This window comes from Perca flavescens, chromosome 23 (assembly GCF_004354835.1).
Source record: "Perca flavescens isolate YP-PL-M2 chromosome 23, PFLA_1.0, whole genome shotgun sequence".
Taxonomy (NCBI): Eukaryota; Metazoa; Chordata; class Actinopteri; order Perciformes; family Percidae; genus Perca; species Perca flavescens.
In genome coordinates this window covers 6,672,432-6,688,919 of record NC_041353.1, presented here as the reverse complement: position 1 = coordinate 6,688,919, position 16,488 = coordinate 6,672,432, and the positions used below count along the sequence as shown (strand labels likewise).

The following is a 16,488-nucleotide window of genomic DNA, read 5'->3' as shown; positions in this document are numbered from 1 at the left end:
ACGCATGCATGCATGCACGTACACACACACACACACACACACACACACACACACACACACAGGCTGTTATCTGGCTTTGCAGTCCTGCGGAGTGCGTTCACCCCTCAGGGAGTGACTCTGGCAGGATATTCCTGCACTAACTTAAAGTCCCCACACTCATTCATTCCCTTAAAATCTCTCCCCTTCCTCCCTCCTCCCCACCCTCTCTCTCTCTCTCTCCGTCACCTGCTCTCTATCCTCTGTCCGCCTGCTCCCTCCCTCCTGATTGGCAGCTGAGGTTGTTGTTACTGTGGCGAAGCGTGCCCGGGCCAGTGGAGGGTGACTGATAAAGATCAAAAAAATTTTGGCTCGGGCTGCTTCATTCCTTTTAAGGTGGTCTTTTCCCAAGTGTGTGAGAACGGCACAAAACAGGACAGCTTGGGAGCGCACCCCAGGACGAGGCAACGTAGTGCAGGGTGAGATTTTAGGTGCACAGGGAGCCGCTGGTTTGAGCCTGATAGCTGCCTACACAGGAAGCAAAATATTTCACAATAAGAGGGTTGCACACACGTGACCAGACAGGCACACACACACATACTGCTCCTCCTCCCTCAGAGGACTACAACTTCAAAGAGACAGACTCTCAGATGTGCAGGGGTCTTCTGAAGCTGCTGTGGCATGCACTTTGACCTCAGGCTGTGAGGAAGAGGAGGCATGAGGAAGAACTACAGCGCTATTCCGCTCATCTATCTGACAGAGGTAGTGTTTGCACTTGTTACGACTAAACTATTTGACTTTTACTTTCTTGTTTGTTCGATGTGATGGATAGTATAGATAGATTAGTGATATAAGTGAATCACTTCTCTTGCTGGTTATATACAGTAGGGTCAAATGAAGTCAGTTACAGAGTCACATGTGATCAGAAGTGCATTATTGCCCTTATGACTCATGAGAAGCTGTGAGATAGAAAACCTTTTTTGTTTACCACTGAAATGGTCTCTGTTACATACCAAGATTCTACATTGGTATAGCTTCCCAGGCTTTCTGTTCTTGGTATAGCTTGCTCTGATTAGATAATAGATTTTAAAGGCAGGACTATAAAGAAGGACATTGATGTTATTTGGTTTTGTTCATTACAGCCATGTAGCTAAATGAGTTATTTTGTGTTTTGCGACCAGAGATGATCATGGAAGTTGTTTTTTTAACAGTTGAAGGTTGAGTCAGGCAAGTTTCACCACGTTTGTGTCTGTGTGTGAATCATGTGATTGGCCTTTGCTGCTCGAGTAACATCTGAGGAATGTGTATAGCAAGCCATATATCATGCAAGCACCTCTTAAATTGCAGAGCTTGTTTTTTATTTTCTCTCTCTTTCTCGCTTATCCCTGAAGTTTCTCCGTCTTGGCTTTGAGGTGCTCGAGCGGTCACGTTTGTCTTCCTCCTGTCTTTATCTGTCTATCACAATCCCAGCTGCTCTGTCAAAATGTCTGGTTGTTGCCCTTTGTGGCTTAAAAAAGAGAGGCATCCCTGAGCCAATCCCTACATGTTCGCTGTGCTTTGGGCTGCCCTGACGCTGTGTGTTTTTGTGCGTGCATGCATTTTGTGCCTCAGTCTGCCAGTTTATGCACAACAAAATGCCATAAAAATGTTATGTAACCGTTCCAGTATAATGGGGCTCTTCCTGTCAAGCCAACTGCCTTCGCCAGTTCACAAACAAGGAAATACAGTAGTAGAAGGTAGATGCAGCAGGACGTTGCTTTTTTGTATGGCTCCCCAGTTTGTTTCCACCCTCTTCAAGTTCTCACCTCTGCAGAAAAGTCCTGCAAAGCTACTGCACCCCTAATATGTTGTCAAATCCCCTGTGTACAGTATAGCCTTAGAAATGCCCTCCAACTGTTTACTCTGGTAACTTCCATCCGTTTACCATGGTAACCATCACAGTGTCTCAGACACTCAGTACCCAAAGACCTCGGTCAAAGCTCTGCTTTCATTGCCGTCCTGTTCTCTCTTGTTAAGCTGTTTGTGTTTATACCATAATAGAGGACATCACAGTGTAACGTGTCAACAACACATTTATCTTGCTAATATGGCTCATTGAGCAGCTGTTTCTGTTGTTGTGCTTTTATCCTTACAAGCTCTCAGGAAAGAAATGATGCAGCGGAAAGACATTTTGCAGGTTCTCACCACTTCGTTTAAAGATAGGATTGAAACAGGGGTAGGGGATATGATAATATATAAAATGACATGGTAGCTATCCCTCATCACCTCTCTGAGTATTAGGCCATTGTGGCAATGTCGCAAAGAGTATTAGGCCATTGTGGCAATGTCGCAAAGCACTAAGGAGGGCTCTATTTGGCCTGAAATCTCTCAACAACTACTGTATGGATTGTCATGAAATCTCGTACAGACATTCATGTTCCCCAGAGGATGAATCCTGCTGACTTTGACTTTTCCACTAGTGCCATTATCAGGTCAAAATTTGTATTTGTTCAATACTTTTATGAAAATGTGCTTTAATAAGTATATCTAATGATATAATGTTTTTTGTCCATAATGGCTACCCTGAAACCAAAATTTTAAGTGGGATTTAGTTTATGTTATGTTAAAGTGTTCATATTATGCTCATTTTCAGGTTCATAATTGTATTTAGAGGTTATATCAAAATAGGTTTACATGGGTTTACAATAGGTTACATTTAAAAAAAAAAACATATTTTTGTTGTACTGCACATTGCTGCAGCTCCTCTTTTCATCCTGTGTGTTGAGCTCTCTGTTTTAGCTACAGAGTGAGACATCACACTTCTGTTCTAGCAAATTGTACTTCCCCAGTGCTTTCAATAGACCTGCATTTCTCATAAATCTCCTTCCCCCTTTGCATCTCTGAAGTGAAGTCTAAAATCAGCACAACTCTGTGGCAAAAACTGAACAATTGTTCATGATTTATTATTAACTAATGCTGTCATGTGTAGAATTCCCAACTTTTCTGCAACATAAACAACTTCACCTCTGCATTGTGCTGCATGCAGCTTTCTCTGCCCACATAGAATTGTTGTGATTATCATTTATTTTGTGATATAAGTATTAAAGAAAAAAAAGCATATTTTCTTTCCATGTTTGTGGATAACGTTACACCAGATATGTTAATATGTATTCATAGTTGACTTGTCTTGTTAAATCAAAGTTAGACAGAAGTGTGTGGGTGTGTGTGTGCGTGTGTGTGCTTGTGTATGCAGCCTTATTAACATATAACCTTGTCTGTGTCAGTAGCCTCTAGCTACCAGGAGGAAAAACAGACCGTACTGTAAACAGAGGTTTGGTTTTTTCTCTATTGTCATCGGTTTTCTCAGTCAAGTCAGCAAAAAAAAAAAAAAAGACATATTCTCTCTGTTTTTAATTTCATACTGTCTAGACTTTATGTTCACTCCAGTTGGCAGTTTATGAGCTCTGATACAACAGCAGCACTACAATAAATCCTTCATAAAGGTTTTTATGTTGGTTGAAACACTTTCAGAGAGGATTTGATTAAACTGTATAGTCATTTCGGAGGCTGTTGTTTGTTCTGCTGTCTACTTACATTTCTTTATACTGAGAGATGCTGCTAATATTTTGCCTTCTTATTACATCTAAACTATACACACTCACTAATAATGACAGACGCAGCAAATGTTCCCTCTGGAGTTAGATGAGAAGATTGATAGCACTCTCATGTTGTGTACGAGAGTTGGGTCAATTTCCAGTTCAGCCGCTCTGGTTTACGAGTTTAAACCAGTTTGATTTTTATGCAAATGAGCTGAACTGGCATTTGTCATTATTAGGCGGAATTTGTTGATATAGCGAATTTGTTGTTCTGGCACAGCTTGTGTAAGCCTATCCAACCGACAAGACAGACTGACTGACGCGCGTCAACGTTTACAAAGTCTCCGTTTGTGCTTGTCCAGAGTACAATGCAACCCCGAAGTTTTTCCGACTGTCTTTGTCTTAGGGGCCTCGGAAACGGCGGGCTAGTGCGGACGCTAGGCATAAATGTAGCAAAAAGATTTTTAAAAAAAAGTTTTTAAACCTAAACGTAGTAGCGTACAGTAGATGTAGCCTCTGTACATGTATGTTGTACTGTAACCTTTTATCTCTCTCTCTGACCTTTGCTTTAATGTCACATCCCTCTTAACTCTCTCTCTCTCTTTACGCCTACATATCAAAGCAGCTGTCATTCACACTAGAAAAATAAATTAATTATCCAAAGAGATCTCAAACCTCTCAGAAGAAGACAAAGGGAAATGAAATGTCACAAGCCGGTGGTGCAGTGTGGGCAGTGACATGGACGAGTTGCAGCGATGACACATGAAAGCGTGGCTGGTGCCCCCACGCCTCCTCCCCACATACGCTTTGAACGTTTGACCCCTTAGATATTTATTTCAAACGACCTCTGGTGCCCGCGTCCACTCAGAGAGGCCTCTCTGTCCTTTGTGAAAGCATGCAGACCTTCTGGAAGACAGTTGGGCTCACATTACACTGTGGCTGCAGCGTGTGGGTCACTAGAATACATTAACGATGTAAACAAAAGAGAAGATAAAACATGCAACAGGCAACAACAGGTATGCCCAGTGGTGGAAGAAGTACTTACTGAGGTAAAAGTACCAATACAACAGTGCAGAAATACTTTGTGACAATTAAAACCCCTTTAACTTGAGTAAAAGTACAAAAGTATTTACAGCAAAATGTACCTAAAGTAGTGAAAGTAGAAGTACTCTTTATGCGGAATGACCCATTTCAGAATATTATATATTATATAATTATAATTTTTGAAGCATTCATGTTTACATCACTTTGATGTTACAGCTGGTTACAATGGAGATCATTTAAATATGTTATATACTGCTGGGTATCTATAATAATACACCAGAATGTTTTTGTTGATTATATTTTGTATTAATTTTCTAAATCGGCAAAGTAACTAAAAAATGTTCCCCTTTGACAGAGTAGAAGTATAAAGTAGTAATACCTCACCATTGTACTTGAGTACTGGAGTATTACTTTATTAATGTCTCTTTTTGTTGGCCTAAAAGTAAACAAGTTAAAGTATATTGGGGCTAACAACACTGCAATCAGCCTGTAAAATACCCACCATGTGTTAAGTTTTCAATTGTAGAATGTAAACTCCCCCCAAATTCCCTCAAACAATACAGAGGAATTTTTAGCTACGGACCTGGATCATATCTACTAACGGTTGATGTATCTAATAAGCACTTTTTGGAGTGTGTTTTTGGCATAATTGCATAATTTCCTTTTTTTTCTGCAGGTATAGTACATGTTTGTAGTAGTTTTTAAGGGAGGGGTACTCCGCAGTGCTGTCGAGATGGACCTGGCAATGCGAGACTAAGGGAGGGGAAACCATGGGGGATTTATAACCTGGGCTCCTTTCACCTCTGGGCCACCAAACCCCAGTCTCTGTTCTGCCTATTCAGAAGACCATCTGTTTCATTCCCAAAAATATGCTTTACTGTACTCAACTACTGTATGCAATGAAATAGTGGCCGTTATCATTAACCTCGATAGTACTGCAAATATCTGCCGCAGAGCTGCTGAACTCCAGTCATCTTAAATTTACTGCCAGAGTCCCTTAAAAAAGCCAACCCTTTTTTATTCCCAGCATCCCTATTCAAGTGCCCCAATTGATTTAGTTCCCCTACTATGCTGGGACAAAAGAAACGGCTGGAAAGCAGGGAACCTTAGCCCTCCCTGAAGAAATGCTATTATTTAGGCTGAAAAGAGCTTGAAGAGCGTGAGGAGGAGGGAGCAACAGCGTTTGTTTGTTTGTTTGAAAGAGAGAGTCGCTTTTGAGGTAGCAAAGAGAGGAGAGGTAGTGAAAAAGTGAATACTACTGACTTTGAAACACATATTTCTCCATATACAAATAAAAACATACTTATGTTACGTAGTTATAGCCTTGCACCAAATGGCATACAAAGTTAGCGACTGCCTGGTAGAGAAAGTGGCGCATTTAGCAGCTAAAGAGACAGACATTTTACAGAGGAGCTGATGGGGACTCGAAACAGAGCTAAAAGGAGAGCTTACATTCTTCCTATGGCCAGGAACATGACTCCAAATGAATGCTAAAGTTCTATCTGCTGCATGTGTTTGCTTTCCTGGCTCCTAAATGGTGGAATGAGCTCCCCATTGACATTGGGACTAAAAACACATCTCTTCCGACTGCACCTTGGAAAAAAAAGAAAAAAAAAGCACTTACAGTTGCACTTTTAATGTGGCTCTTTGTAGTTTGGCTTATTTAAAGCTAATGTTCTTGCACTAACTTCTTGCTGTCCGGAGTTTGTACCTTCAGGGTTGAAAGCAGGTTGAATAACGAATAATATGAATAATGAAGTCACTTTGGATAACAGCGTCAGCTAAATGACATGTAATGTAATGTGTAAATAAGCAACTGTTTGCTAACAAGTTCAACCTAAAGGGTGATAATAATCTGACTGTCGTGTTCACAGCTTGTTTCTGCTGCCCCTAAGTGGGCAAAAAATATTGCAGGTGTAAGTTTTAGTAATGCAACCTGAGTCAGTAAATCACTAGTTAAAAACTCACTAGCTGTAACTACTTGGGAAGGACTTAATGTGGTCATATTATGCTTTTTGGCTTTTCCCCCTTCATTTATTGTAAAGCCCAAAGTCTACTCCAAAGGGACTTACCATCTCCAACAGAAAACACTGTTCACAAACTGCTCCAAACAGCTCTATTGTAGTCCATCCTTTACTTCAGAGACGAATGTTCGTCACTTTGTAACACACGTTATAATGCTAGCCTAGCTGCTAGCATGGCACGCCCTCATACTCTGTTGCTGACTGGCTAGCAGTGCTTACCTAGCTACTGCGCATGTGCGACTCCCAACAAAGATGGTACAGAAGAGATATGCCTCACTCTGTAGCTAAAACAGAGAGCTCAACACACAGGGTGAAAAGAGGAGCTGCAGCAATGTGCAGTACAACAAAAATATAGTGTTTTTTGAAAATGAAACCATGTAAACCTATTCTGGTACAACCTCTAAATACAATTATGAACCTGAAGATAAGCATAATATGAGCACTTTAAGTCTACATTTCAAACAGGCTTTGTATCATGGCTGACCCTGCCGCTGGAGTGTGTCAGACTGAGTCCTCTCTGTGGATTTCTTTTGCCTGGTGACATAATGTATGTGGATGCTCAGGCGGATTAGTCACTGTCCCCATTGCCAAACGGTAGCCACAGCATCAGCAATCCCTCGTGCCCTTTACCCCTTCTCTGTTGCAACATGTTTATGTGCGAGTAAGGATCATTACTCGTCCACTACTGAGTCAAATGGGGCTTATCGGTATCAATGGCACATGGCGAAAAGGACATTTATGTAGTTAAAACTAGCTAACAAATCCATCTTTTTTTGGCAGAGATCCGGAGGGATTAAATACATTTTAGCTTTTCAAGGTGACACAGTTGATGCGCTCGGTTAGATTAAAGCAAGGCGTTGTAAAGTCAAAAAGCTGCAAGCAATTGGTGCAAGAAAGGAAGGGAAGACTGTGGGAGAGATAAAAGCCAAGAGGCGAGAAACAGGCAGGGAAGGAGACACATCGTGAAAGAAAATGTAATTGCTGGCACTGAAATGGCATAATAAAAAAAGTGAGCAGGAGGTTGACAGCTTTAATAAAATGAGAGTGTAATTTGAGGACATGTTACACACAAAGATAACAAGTTGGAGTAATGAAAGAAGGGATGTTTTTTTGGACGGGGCTTCTGTCTGTGAGGGTTATGCAATCCAAAAATACATCATAACCTCACTGCTCCAATTACTGAGCCCAAAGGATGTGCATGTGTATGTGTAAGCGTCTCCCTGTTCAATTGATTCTGTCTTTGTCCTGCATGACACTAGAGATACAAAAATGAGTTTTACCTACAGATGCACACAGCAGTGGGTTGCAGCTTTTCGCCTCTGTGCTCATCTGGATGTAGACACATTTCCAACTGACAATAGCAGAATTATAAACACATTAGGGGTCTCTGCGACTGTGATATATTAGCCATACGTTAGGCGAGAGTAAAACTGTGAATTATTCAAGATCTTAATGTAATTTTCTCCACATAATGTCCACGCTTTTTCCCAGCGCTCAAAGGTTATATCATTTATTTCTCATACACATAGGTCTATGTAATGGATAAAAATGAACGCAAACATGGTCTCCTCTTGGTGTAATCTCATCTCCATAACATCAGGTGATTTGACAGTCTGTGTCACATCCATAAAATCTGTGCGTGTGTGTGTGTACCGAGCGTCTGTCTCCGACTGTCTGAGTAGCAGTGCTATCTTACAAGGCACAAAAGAAATGAGGAAGCAATGAGACGTTTCTTCTCACAGAAAGACATCTGAACGCAGTCTGCTCTGGAGAGTTTCTCTTCCTGTCTGACTCCGAGATACAGCAAGAACCAGGCCGAAATAGCACAGTTGTTTGTCAATTAGCTCTCAGCTTCTTGTCTCACTTTCTCTCTCCGTCCGTCAGTTTCTTTTCTCACACGTATTGGAAGAAGTCAGTTTTACTGTCAGTGACGTACGGGAACTGATATTAGCGTTGGCGTCAGTTTTACTGGCATTTATTCTCCATATGTGTAAATTAGGTGGAACATAATGCAGTCCAATACAACAACAAAACAAGTATAGCCTCAAAATATATCATAGAACTGAGCCAACCCTAGAAATAAAATGGAGCCAACACTCAAACAACTAATGTAGAAGTCTCTATTAAATTAAAGTCTCTACTCATTTCCACCAACTGTGGTACGGCTGCGGATCGGCTCCGCTGCGTTTCGGCTCTGTGCTCCGCCGTCTTTCAACACCCACCAGGTCCGGATTTGTTGCGGAACGGCTGCGGCCATGACCGACAGCTGAAGTCACGAGGACCCACGAGATCTCCCGAATTCAGGTAGAATAGAACACACTCCAGAGGACTAGAGGGGAAACAACTCTGTGCTGTGTTTTCAAGGTGTAGTGCAGGGAAATATGAGCCGCCGTGAGCACGGTGTATTTTATTTTGAAAATTAACCGGATGTTTTATTTTGTTTCTGTGCTCGACTTCCTGTCACTGGAGCTGGGACGGAGTCGGAACCAAGGGGGTAAGCTTCGCTTCAGAACTCGAGCCATCATGGCGCCATTTTGTTGCTAACTGGCCATCACCTCCTGTTAGCATTCCGCTGACCGCCATTTTTTTTTTACGTCACTTGACTGCGAATAACTTCACATCTGAAGCGTTTAAAGACTCTATTTGTCCGTTGTGTAGTTCCAAAGAAACACGACAATGTATAAAAGGCTCCATTACCTTGTACCTCACGTTATGGCTCCGTAGCAGACGTTTTTGTAAAAATAGGCTAACGATTGGGTCATAACCAAGTGACTTACTGTCGCATAGTAGAGGAATTACCGTATAGTACAGGAGAAGCTCGCAGGCAGTTTCGACTTACATGAGATGTTTAGGTTTAATTACTAATGTTAACTAGCATGTTAGTGATCAATTATTAGCCTGTGCCCATGTTATCTCCTTACATCCACCTACAGTCTCCGTATCTGTAAGATTGGGAATGATTGAGATTTCTCTTGACACAGCTACCAGAAGACTTACAACTTTCAGACACGTTGCTCACGTCACATTCTCTCAGTTGGAGGCTGCGCAGTAAAGCTGGCCATCACCGGAAAAGTGCTTCTAATAGCCTTCACTGGTCTCCGTCCAGAGCAACGGGGTCTATTGGTCCATTATATACTGTCTATGGTCGGAACGCAGCCGTTCTGCAGTCAGTGGAAATTGGGGGTTAAGTAATGCAAGGTTAAAGCGTTGAATTGCATTTCATCATACAGGTGTTTCTATTTTTTTGGTTACTGTAGTTGCACTGAAGTCAGTTATACGCGCAGAGAAGTAATAATGAAATGAGTTGTGTGACATGATTTTAAAGCTGCCTTCTTTTCTTTGGTCTACTTGGCAGTGGAACACACTGTAAAAACACCCCAAAAGAGTCATATCTGATGTCCCTTACACATTCGAGAATCCCACCAGGACATCCTGAACCACACGGGTAACACCCCTAACTCAAACATTGCAGAACCTCTACAGAATGTTCCAGTTCCCTCCTGGAAGATTCCCAAATCCCACAGCAACAGAATCCCTCCATGATGTTCCAAACTCCCTCAAACATGACAGAGCCTCGCCAGAACGCCGTGATCCTCGTCCCTGTCCAAAACAATCCAGAGCCCCACCTAAACGCCGCTGTACCAGTAGTAGTGTTCTGGAAAGCCTCTGGTGTTACGGAGGTCAGGCTGATGTCATGGCTGAGATGGAGACAGGAAGCGCTGCAGGAAGTCCATAAAGAAAACAAAGATCGCTGGGGGTGGACGGGAACAATAGCATCTCGGCATTAACGGAGTGAATTTTATGTATACGCGCAAATGCTTCAAATCCTTGACACACACACAAGGGTTTTACATCATCTTGTAACCATGAATTTTTAGATTAATATACACTGCAGATAAAAAAAATGCCGTGCAGCATCTCTCTTTGTGCCAGGTAATTGGATTTTAAACTCTACTGCACTTTACAAAAGTCAAATATGGTGACATTTAGATGAAGAATCGCAACTGCGTGCATTTCGGAGAATGTGTGTTTGTGTGTGTGTGTTGTTGTTATTTTCTTGCAACAAGTCTAAGCAGGTAGAGTTTGTTGCTGTTTTACATCCCTACAAGTGCCATGCTATGCTGAAATACCCATTAGAGACCAGCTCTTAATGGCATTACATAAGGCTAAAGTTGTTTTCTGTGAGCCCACGATCGATGCCTCCTCTGAATCAAATCAATGCTAAAGTACAAAGACAGCACCAATCTGGACCTAATTAAATGTCACATTTAACTCTGCATGCTACCTCTAGTTCACACACGCATAAGCATGGATATAATAAATCCATTCCCCGGGGGGGGAATGGACTGGAAGTGTATTAGGTTATTAGGACTGATCATAGCAGAATCATTTGTTGTGGATCTATCTGAGAGCTATCTAATGACTTTCTAAATTATGCACACACACATTTACAGAAATTATATGATTGAATCTCTTGCCCTGCAAGCAGCCCCGGTGCCAGGTGCTGTTCTCTGCCCTGCAGGCTGAATTACCTGGCCTCAAAGTGTCCAACTTGTCAGCAGACACACTTGTCACAATGATTAAAAAATGGCTGACTCACTCACTCACAGTCCTAAAGTGGGCTTCAGGTCGACGTGTGCATGAGAGAGGAGAAAGTGATTAAGACAGGGACAAACTCTATATGTATGTCAGTGTTTTCTGAGATGGCAGGTGCAAGAGTCGACTAATATTATGTAAATGAATACTTAATGTGAGCCCGGACAGTAAACTATTAGCAGGCCCATATCCAATGACAGGGCCACTAACCATTCTAATTGGTTTCTTTATCAGTAGGGCCTGCTGTGCCTTTAAATAATTCATGACTCGTTCCCCAGACCTTTGTGGGGTAATTCATCTATCCTTTCACTTGGCCGGTGTCATGTTTATCTATTTGAGCTAATTGTCAAGGTAACTATGTGTTTAAATCAGCTGTAAACGTGAGCTTTTTAAAAAGTCTGCCTGTAAATGATAGGGAAAGTAGTAAAGAGAAGAGCTGATGATTACTGGGGGTGAATATAAAAGTTCAGAAACACTATGTTTCCACCTTCCATGCTGTGCTGAGGAATTTTATGTACAAATTTAGGTGCCGATTAACAGAGTCAAAGAATACAATTTTAACTGCCTTAACTAATCCTGCACTTAGTGATACCAGATTTACTTCCAAACTCTGGAAACACTGGCATACGCATTTGCATATGTTCTAAGTATTGTGTATAACTATCTTTGTGTCTGTGTATGTATGTATGTATGTATGTAGGTATGTATGTTTTGTATGTTCCCTCTGTGTACTATGTGATGGACAGTGTGTCTGTATGTTTTTTGTGTTTGGGTGTACCCTTCTGTCTGTGGTATGTTGTGTGTACTTTTATATTTGGACCTTGAGTCTGTAAATAAAGTTATTATTACTATCAGGCTAAAAATAAACCAGGAAATGATCATTGTTGACAAAGAACCACCTGATGCATTAAGGATCACCTAACGTCTTGTTTGACTCTACCTACAGTGGTGGAATGCAACAAAATACATTTACTCTTGAAGTCCTTGTATTTTACTTGAATTCTTCAATTTTTTTCTATTTTGTATTTTGTACTACTGCTTCAGTACATTTCAAAGGAAGGCAAATACTCTACTTTTCCCTCCACTACATGTATCCCACAATTATAGTTACTATATCAGATTAACATTTGACCAGCCATATTATGCATATTCTGTTGATTAAATTAAATAGTCTTGGAAGTTGTTTTAATTAATTAATTAATCTCAATTGGGTTTACACATGTGTCGTCAATAATAATAATAATAATAATAATAATAATAATACAACAATTATACAACTGTATTATTACAATGAGTACTTTTGATACTTTAAGCACATTTTGCTTATAATAATGTACTTTTACTTGTAAAGTAGTCTGGCTCAATGGATGCCCATTCCTGGGATAAAGCCTCACATCCCCAGTACGGTTGTAATTTGTTTAAAGCTACATTGTGTAAGAATTTCTCCCACTTAGCAGTGAAATTGTATATGACAACCAACTGAATATTACTTTTATAGCTGTAGCTAGTCTGTGTTACAGCTCCATTACGTGAGTTGTCTGCCAGGGAAATCACAACACATATGATTATGTTTATATTACAAGGTAGACAATCCTTTTTCATCATTGACACGAGGAAAAGTATGCTAGACGTCGTTCTAGCGTTATGCACAACCATGCTATAGTTAGCCAAGCAACTATAAAACTTTGAATTTACATAAATAGGCAGAATTACCTGCCGAGAAGAAAGCAGGCAACTTCAGTGTCCCTTTTTAAAATCATTGCTCCTTATGATCTCTTTCCATCTTGGAAAAGCCACTCCAATATTATTATTTATTGTCATTTTAATTCTCTTTTTAACTTCCTTGGCGACTCCGTTATCTTCTCCCCCTCCCTGGCATTCGTCACGGTGCCACTGAGTTTAAAAGCGTGAAAGGCGGAGGTACGTCCCTCTTTGGCTAATGTATTTTAAAGGTCCCATGACATGGTGCTCTTCGGATGCTTTTATATAGACCTTAGTGGTCCCCTAATACTGTATCTGAAGTCTCTTTTATATAGACCTTAGTGGTCCCCTAATACTGTATCTGAAGTCTCTTTTATATAGACCTTAGTGGTCCCCTAATACTGTATCTGAAGTATTTCCCGAAATTCAGCCTTGGTGTAGAATTACAGCCACTAGAGTCAGTCCCACAATGAGCTTTCCTTAGTATGTGCCATTTCTGTGTCTGTAGTTATTGAGGAGGAGAGAGGGGGGGCAAGGTGGAGGGTGGAGGTGTGGCCTTGACCAACTGCCACTTTGCTCGTTTGAAAGCCATGATGTCTCTCTCTCTCTCTCATGGGTGGGCCAAATTCTCTGGGCGGGCAAAGCAGAGAAAGGGAAGGTAAGCCTGCCTATGGTCCCCCAGTGGCTAGAAATGGCGATATGTGTAAACCGAGCCCTGGGTATCCTGCTCTGCCTTTGAGAAAATGAAAGCTCAGATGGGCCGATCTGGAATCTTCTCCTTATGAGGTCATAAGGAGCAAGGTTACCTCCCCTTTCTCTGCTTTGCCCGCCCAGAGAATTTGGCCCACCCATGAGAGAGAGACATCATGGCTTTGAAAAGTAGCAGTTGGTCAAGGCCACACCCCCACCCTCCACCTTGCCCCCCCCCTCTCTCCTCCTCAATAGCTACAGACACAGAAATGGCACATAGTTTACTAAGGAAAGCTCATTGTGGGACTGGCTCTGGTGGCTGTAATTTTGGGAAAGAGACTTCAGATACAGTATTAGGGGACCACTTCCCATGGATGTATTAAGAGATTAAGGTTTTTCCTCCTATCCCAGATAAGGGCTGTAGCCAGACCATAGGCTACTTTTTCCACCACTGAGAACTTGATGTATACTTTGACTTACATAGTACAAATACATGGTTTATATTTGAGTAAAACAACTAGGCTACTTAAATTTGGAGCAAATCTATTTTGTCGTTATGAATTAATTCATGTGGTGGTGTATTTGATATCCCCCGCAGCCCCTCCCTCTGTGTAAAGCGATGGGCGGGGCGTAATCGCACATTGTGTTTCCCTGGCTCGCTGGGTTAGAAGGATCACCGCTGTGGGCTGGCTGGGGAACGAATCGTACCGTCACCGTCTTCGCTCGGTTTTCCAGCAGCGGTGGCAGCGACTGGGAGCCGTAATGGCATGTGTTGCACCGACGACGTTAACGGTCAACTTAACACTCGAGGACAAGAAAACGGGAGATCCAGTTTGAGTCCCAGAGATTATGTCCGGACTGGAGCTTGCTGTGCTGCCGTGGGGAAAAGTTTATCAGGAGTCACGTTAGGAATACTGTTTCACCAGCGGTGGTAATATGGTAAATATGCGTTTTCTACTATTACGAAGTTGGCTAACCTGTGCTAACTAGCCTCGATAACATTGCTCAAGGGGCTCATTTATTCTTAAAAACAAGCGACTTATCCCATCCCATACATTAAGTTTACGTTGTGTCATTTTTCTAGCCACGTCGATAAAATGCAAATATTATGTTAATTAGGTTGGAACTGTCTATAATACACAGTCAAAGAGTTGACAAGTTATTCTGATGAATGTAACGTTACGTCTTTAAAACTAGCCAACTGTCGAGTTTCTGTGATGAGAGAAGAAGTGGAGTTGGAAAGCCTGCTCTTTTCCCAGCAGTATTTTGTGCACCCTCAGCTGACACACCGCTCTCTGCCGACTAGTCCCGACACGTTGTGTTTTCTTCTGCGAGGACACAGACGTGTCGTTTACAAAATCCTAAATCATTCTTTGTGCATATAGGCTACAGCGCAACACATTTACACACTCCGTGTGAATCTGTAGCAGCCTTTCTGCATTTCGGCACAGATCCGATACACCATTCACTGTATTTTCGCTGATAGCCTACATTTTCCATTCTTAATATCGGTCTCATACTATCTACTTATTCACACAGTTGTGTGCTACGAAAAATGCACTGCGGCATGCGCTACGGAGAAGCGTATGGAAGCGCTTTGATCATGTTCTACTACTGCATGTTTGATTATGCACTCATACATGTATGTGAGGCATCATTAAATTGATAGATTTTATAATGGAGTTTGTTGCTTCCTAAAGATCATCTGCAGGCCAGACCGTGAACTTGTCATAATGTTTTAAGTCATCCTGACACTGTTCCAAGGCGACCTTTTTATGATGTAAACCTTTTTCTTTGTCATCTAGACATCATGTAAACTGTTTGCAAAGCAATACATGCACCCACGGGCAAAGCCAAGTGGGGGAGCAGGTTTATCCCGTCTGTCTGCAGGTGTTGATGTATTAATATCAGGTGAAGATTCAAATCATTTTCCTGTCATTATATCCAGTAAAATTGAGTGGATATGGAAATAAAGGGGTTGCTGTTTTCTCAAGGTGTGTCCAAGTTCCTGTTGTATCACAGAGCTCCTTGTTTGAAGGAGAACACAGCATGTGCCTTCCTGTTATGTGTTGCATGGATGCAACTAGGCTGGGGGCGACATGGAGAAAATTAAATGTCACGATATTCTTGACCAAATACCTTGATGTTGATATTGCGACGATATTGTAGGATTGGCAATTGGTGCTTTCAACAAAATATTATTTACACAATGAGGTTTTTGATAAATAATCATCAGAAATGTTGTTTTAATGACAAAGTGTGTAAAGGCAAATAACAGAACAGCTAGAACAGTCTAAGTTCAGAAAATGACATCACTTTACTGTAATGCAGCCTGCCAGGAAAAGACCATACTTAATATATAAAGATTTTACGATATCCAAAATCTAAGACAATATCTAGTCTCATATCACGATATCGATATAATATCGATATATTGTCCAGCCCTAGATGCAACACATGCTATGGTGACATGCTTGTGTCACTTTTTCCTGATTCGATTCCAATTCACAAGGTCCCGATTGGATTTTCGATTCACTGTCGATTCGATTAGGGATATTTCAGTTACTATACCAATTTTGCATGATATAAAAGATCCTCAGAACTTATGCTGTACATTGTACAAGGAACCCTCTAACCTGGTGCATTATTAAACATATTAATGTTCATGTTAAGAATTAACCCCAAAGCAGTTACATAGAGACAGAACAAATGATCCAAGCACTTTCTTCAGTGCACAAACGGTATACCTAAAGCCATACATCTGTGACAATGGCCACGGCAGATTTTCCCTCGCAAAGATTTCGCCTAACTTTGGAGCGTTATTTAGCATGACATGGATTCCTTAGATCATCTAGTTTAATTTGATGCCAGTGTCTTCAGTC

The 16,488-nt window shown here is 41.4% G+C and overlaps 1 protein-coding gene across 4 annotated transcripts in view; it reads left to right on the top strand.

Moving 5' to 3' along the window:
- The first annotated feature begins 625 nt into the window (after positions 1-625).
- The window catches only part of tmcc3 (transmembrane and coiled-coil domain family 3), a 42,439-nt gene continuing 26,576 nt past the window's right edge, over positions 626-16,488 (top strand). For 3 of the 4 annotated variants that reach the window (XR_003691689.1, XM_028571098.1, XM_028571097.1), the window contains exon 1: positions 626-738. Coding sequence is in view for 3 of the 4 variants with exons in the window: in XM_028571098.1 (XP_028426899.1) it covers positions 694-738 (45 nt within the window). In the remaining variant the exon portion in view is untranslated. Of the gene's footprint in view, positions 739-14,279; positions 14,546-16,488 lie in introns of those variants that run through there. The other variant, XM_028571099.1, reaches the window with a different exon arrangement.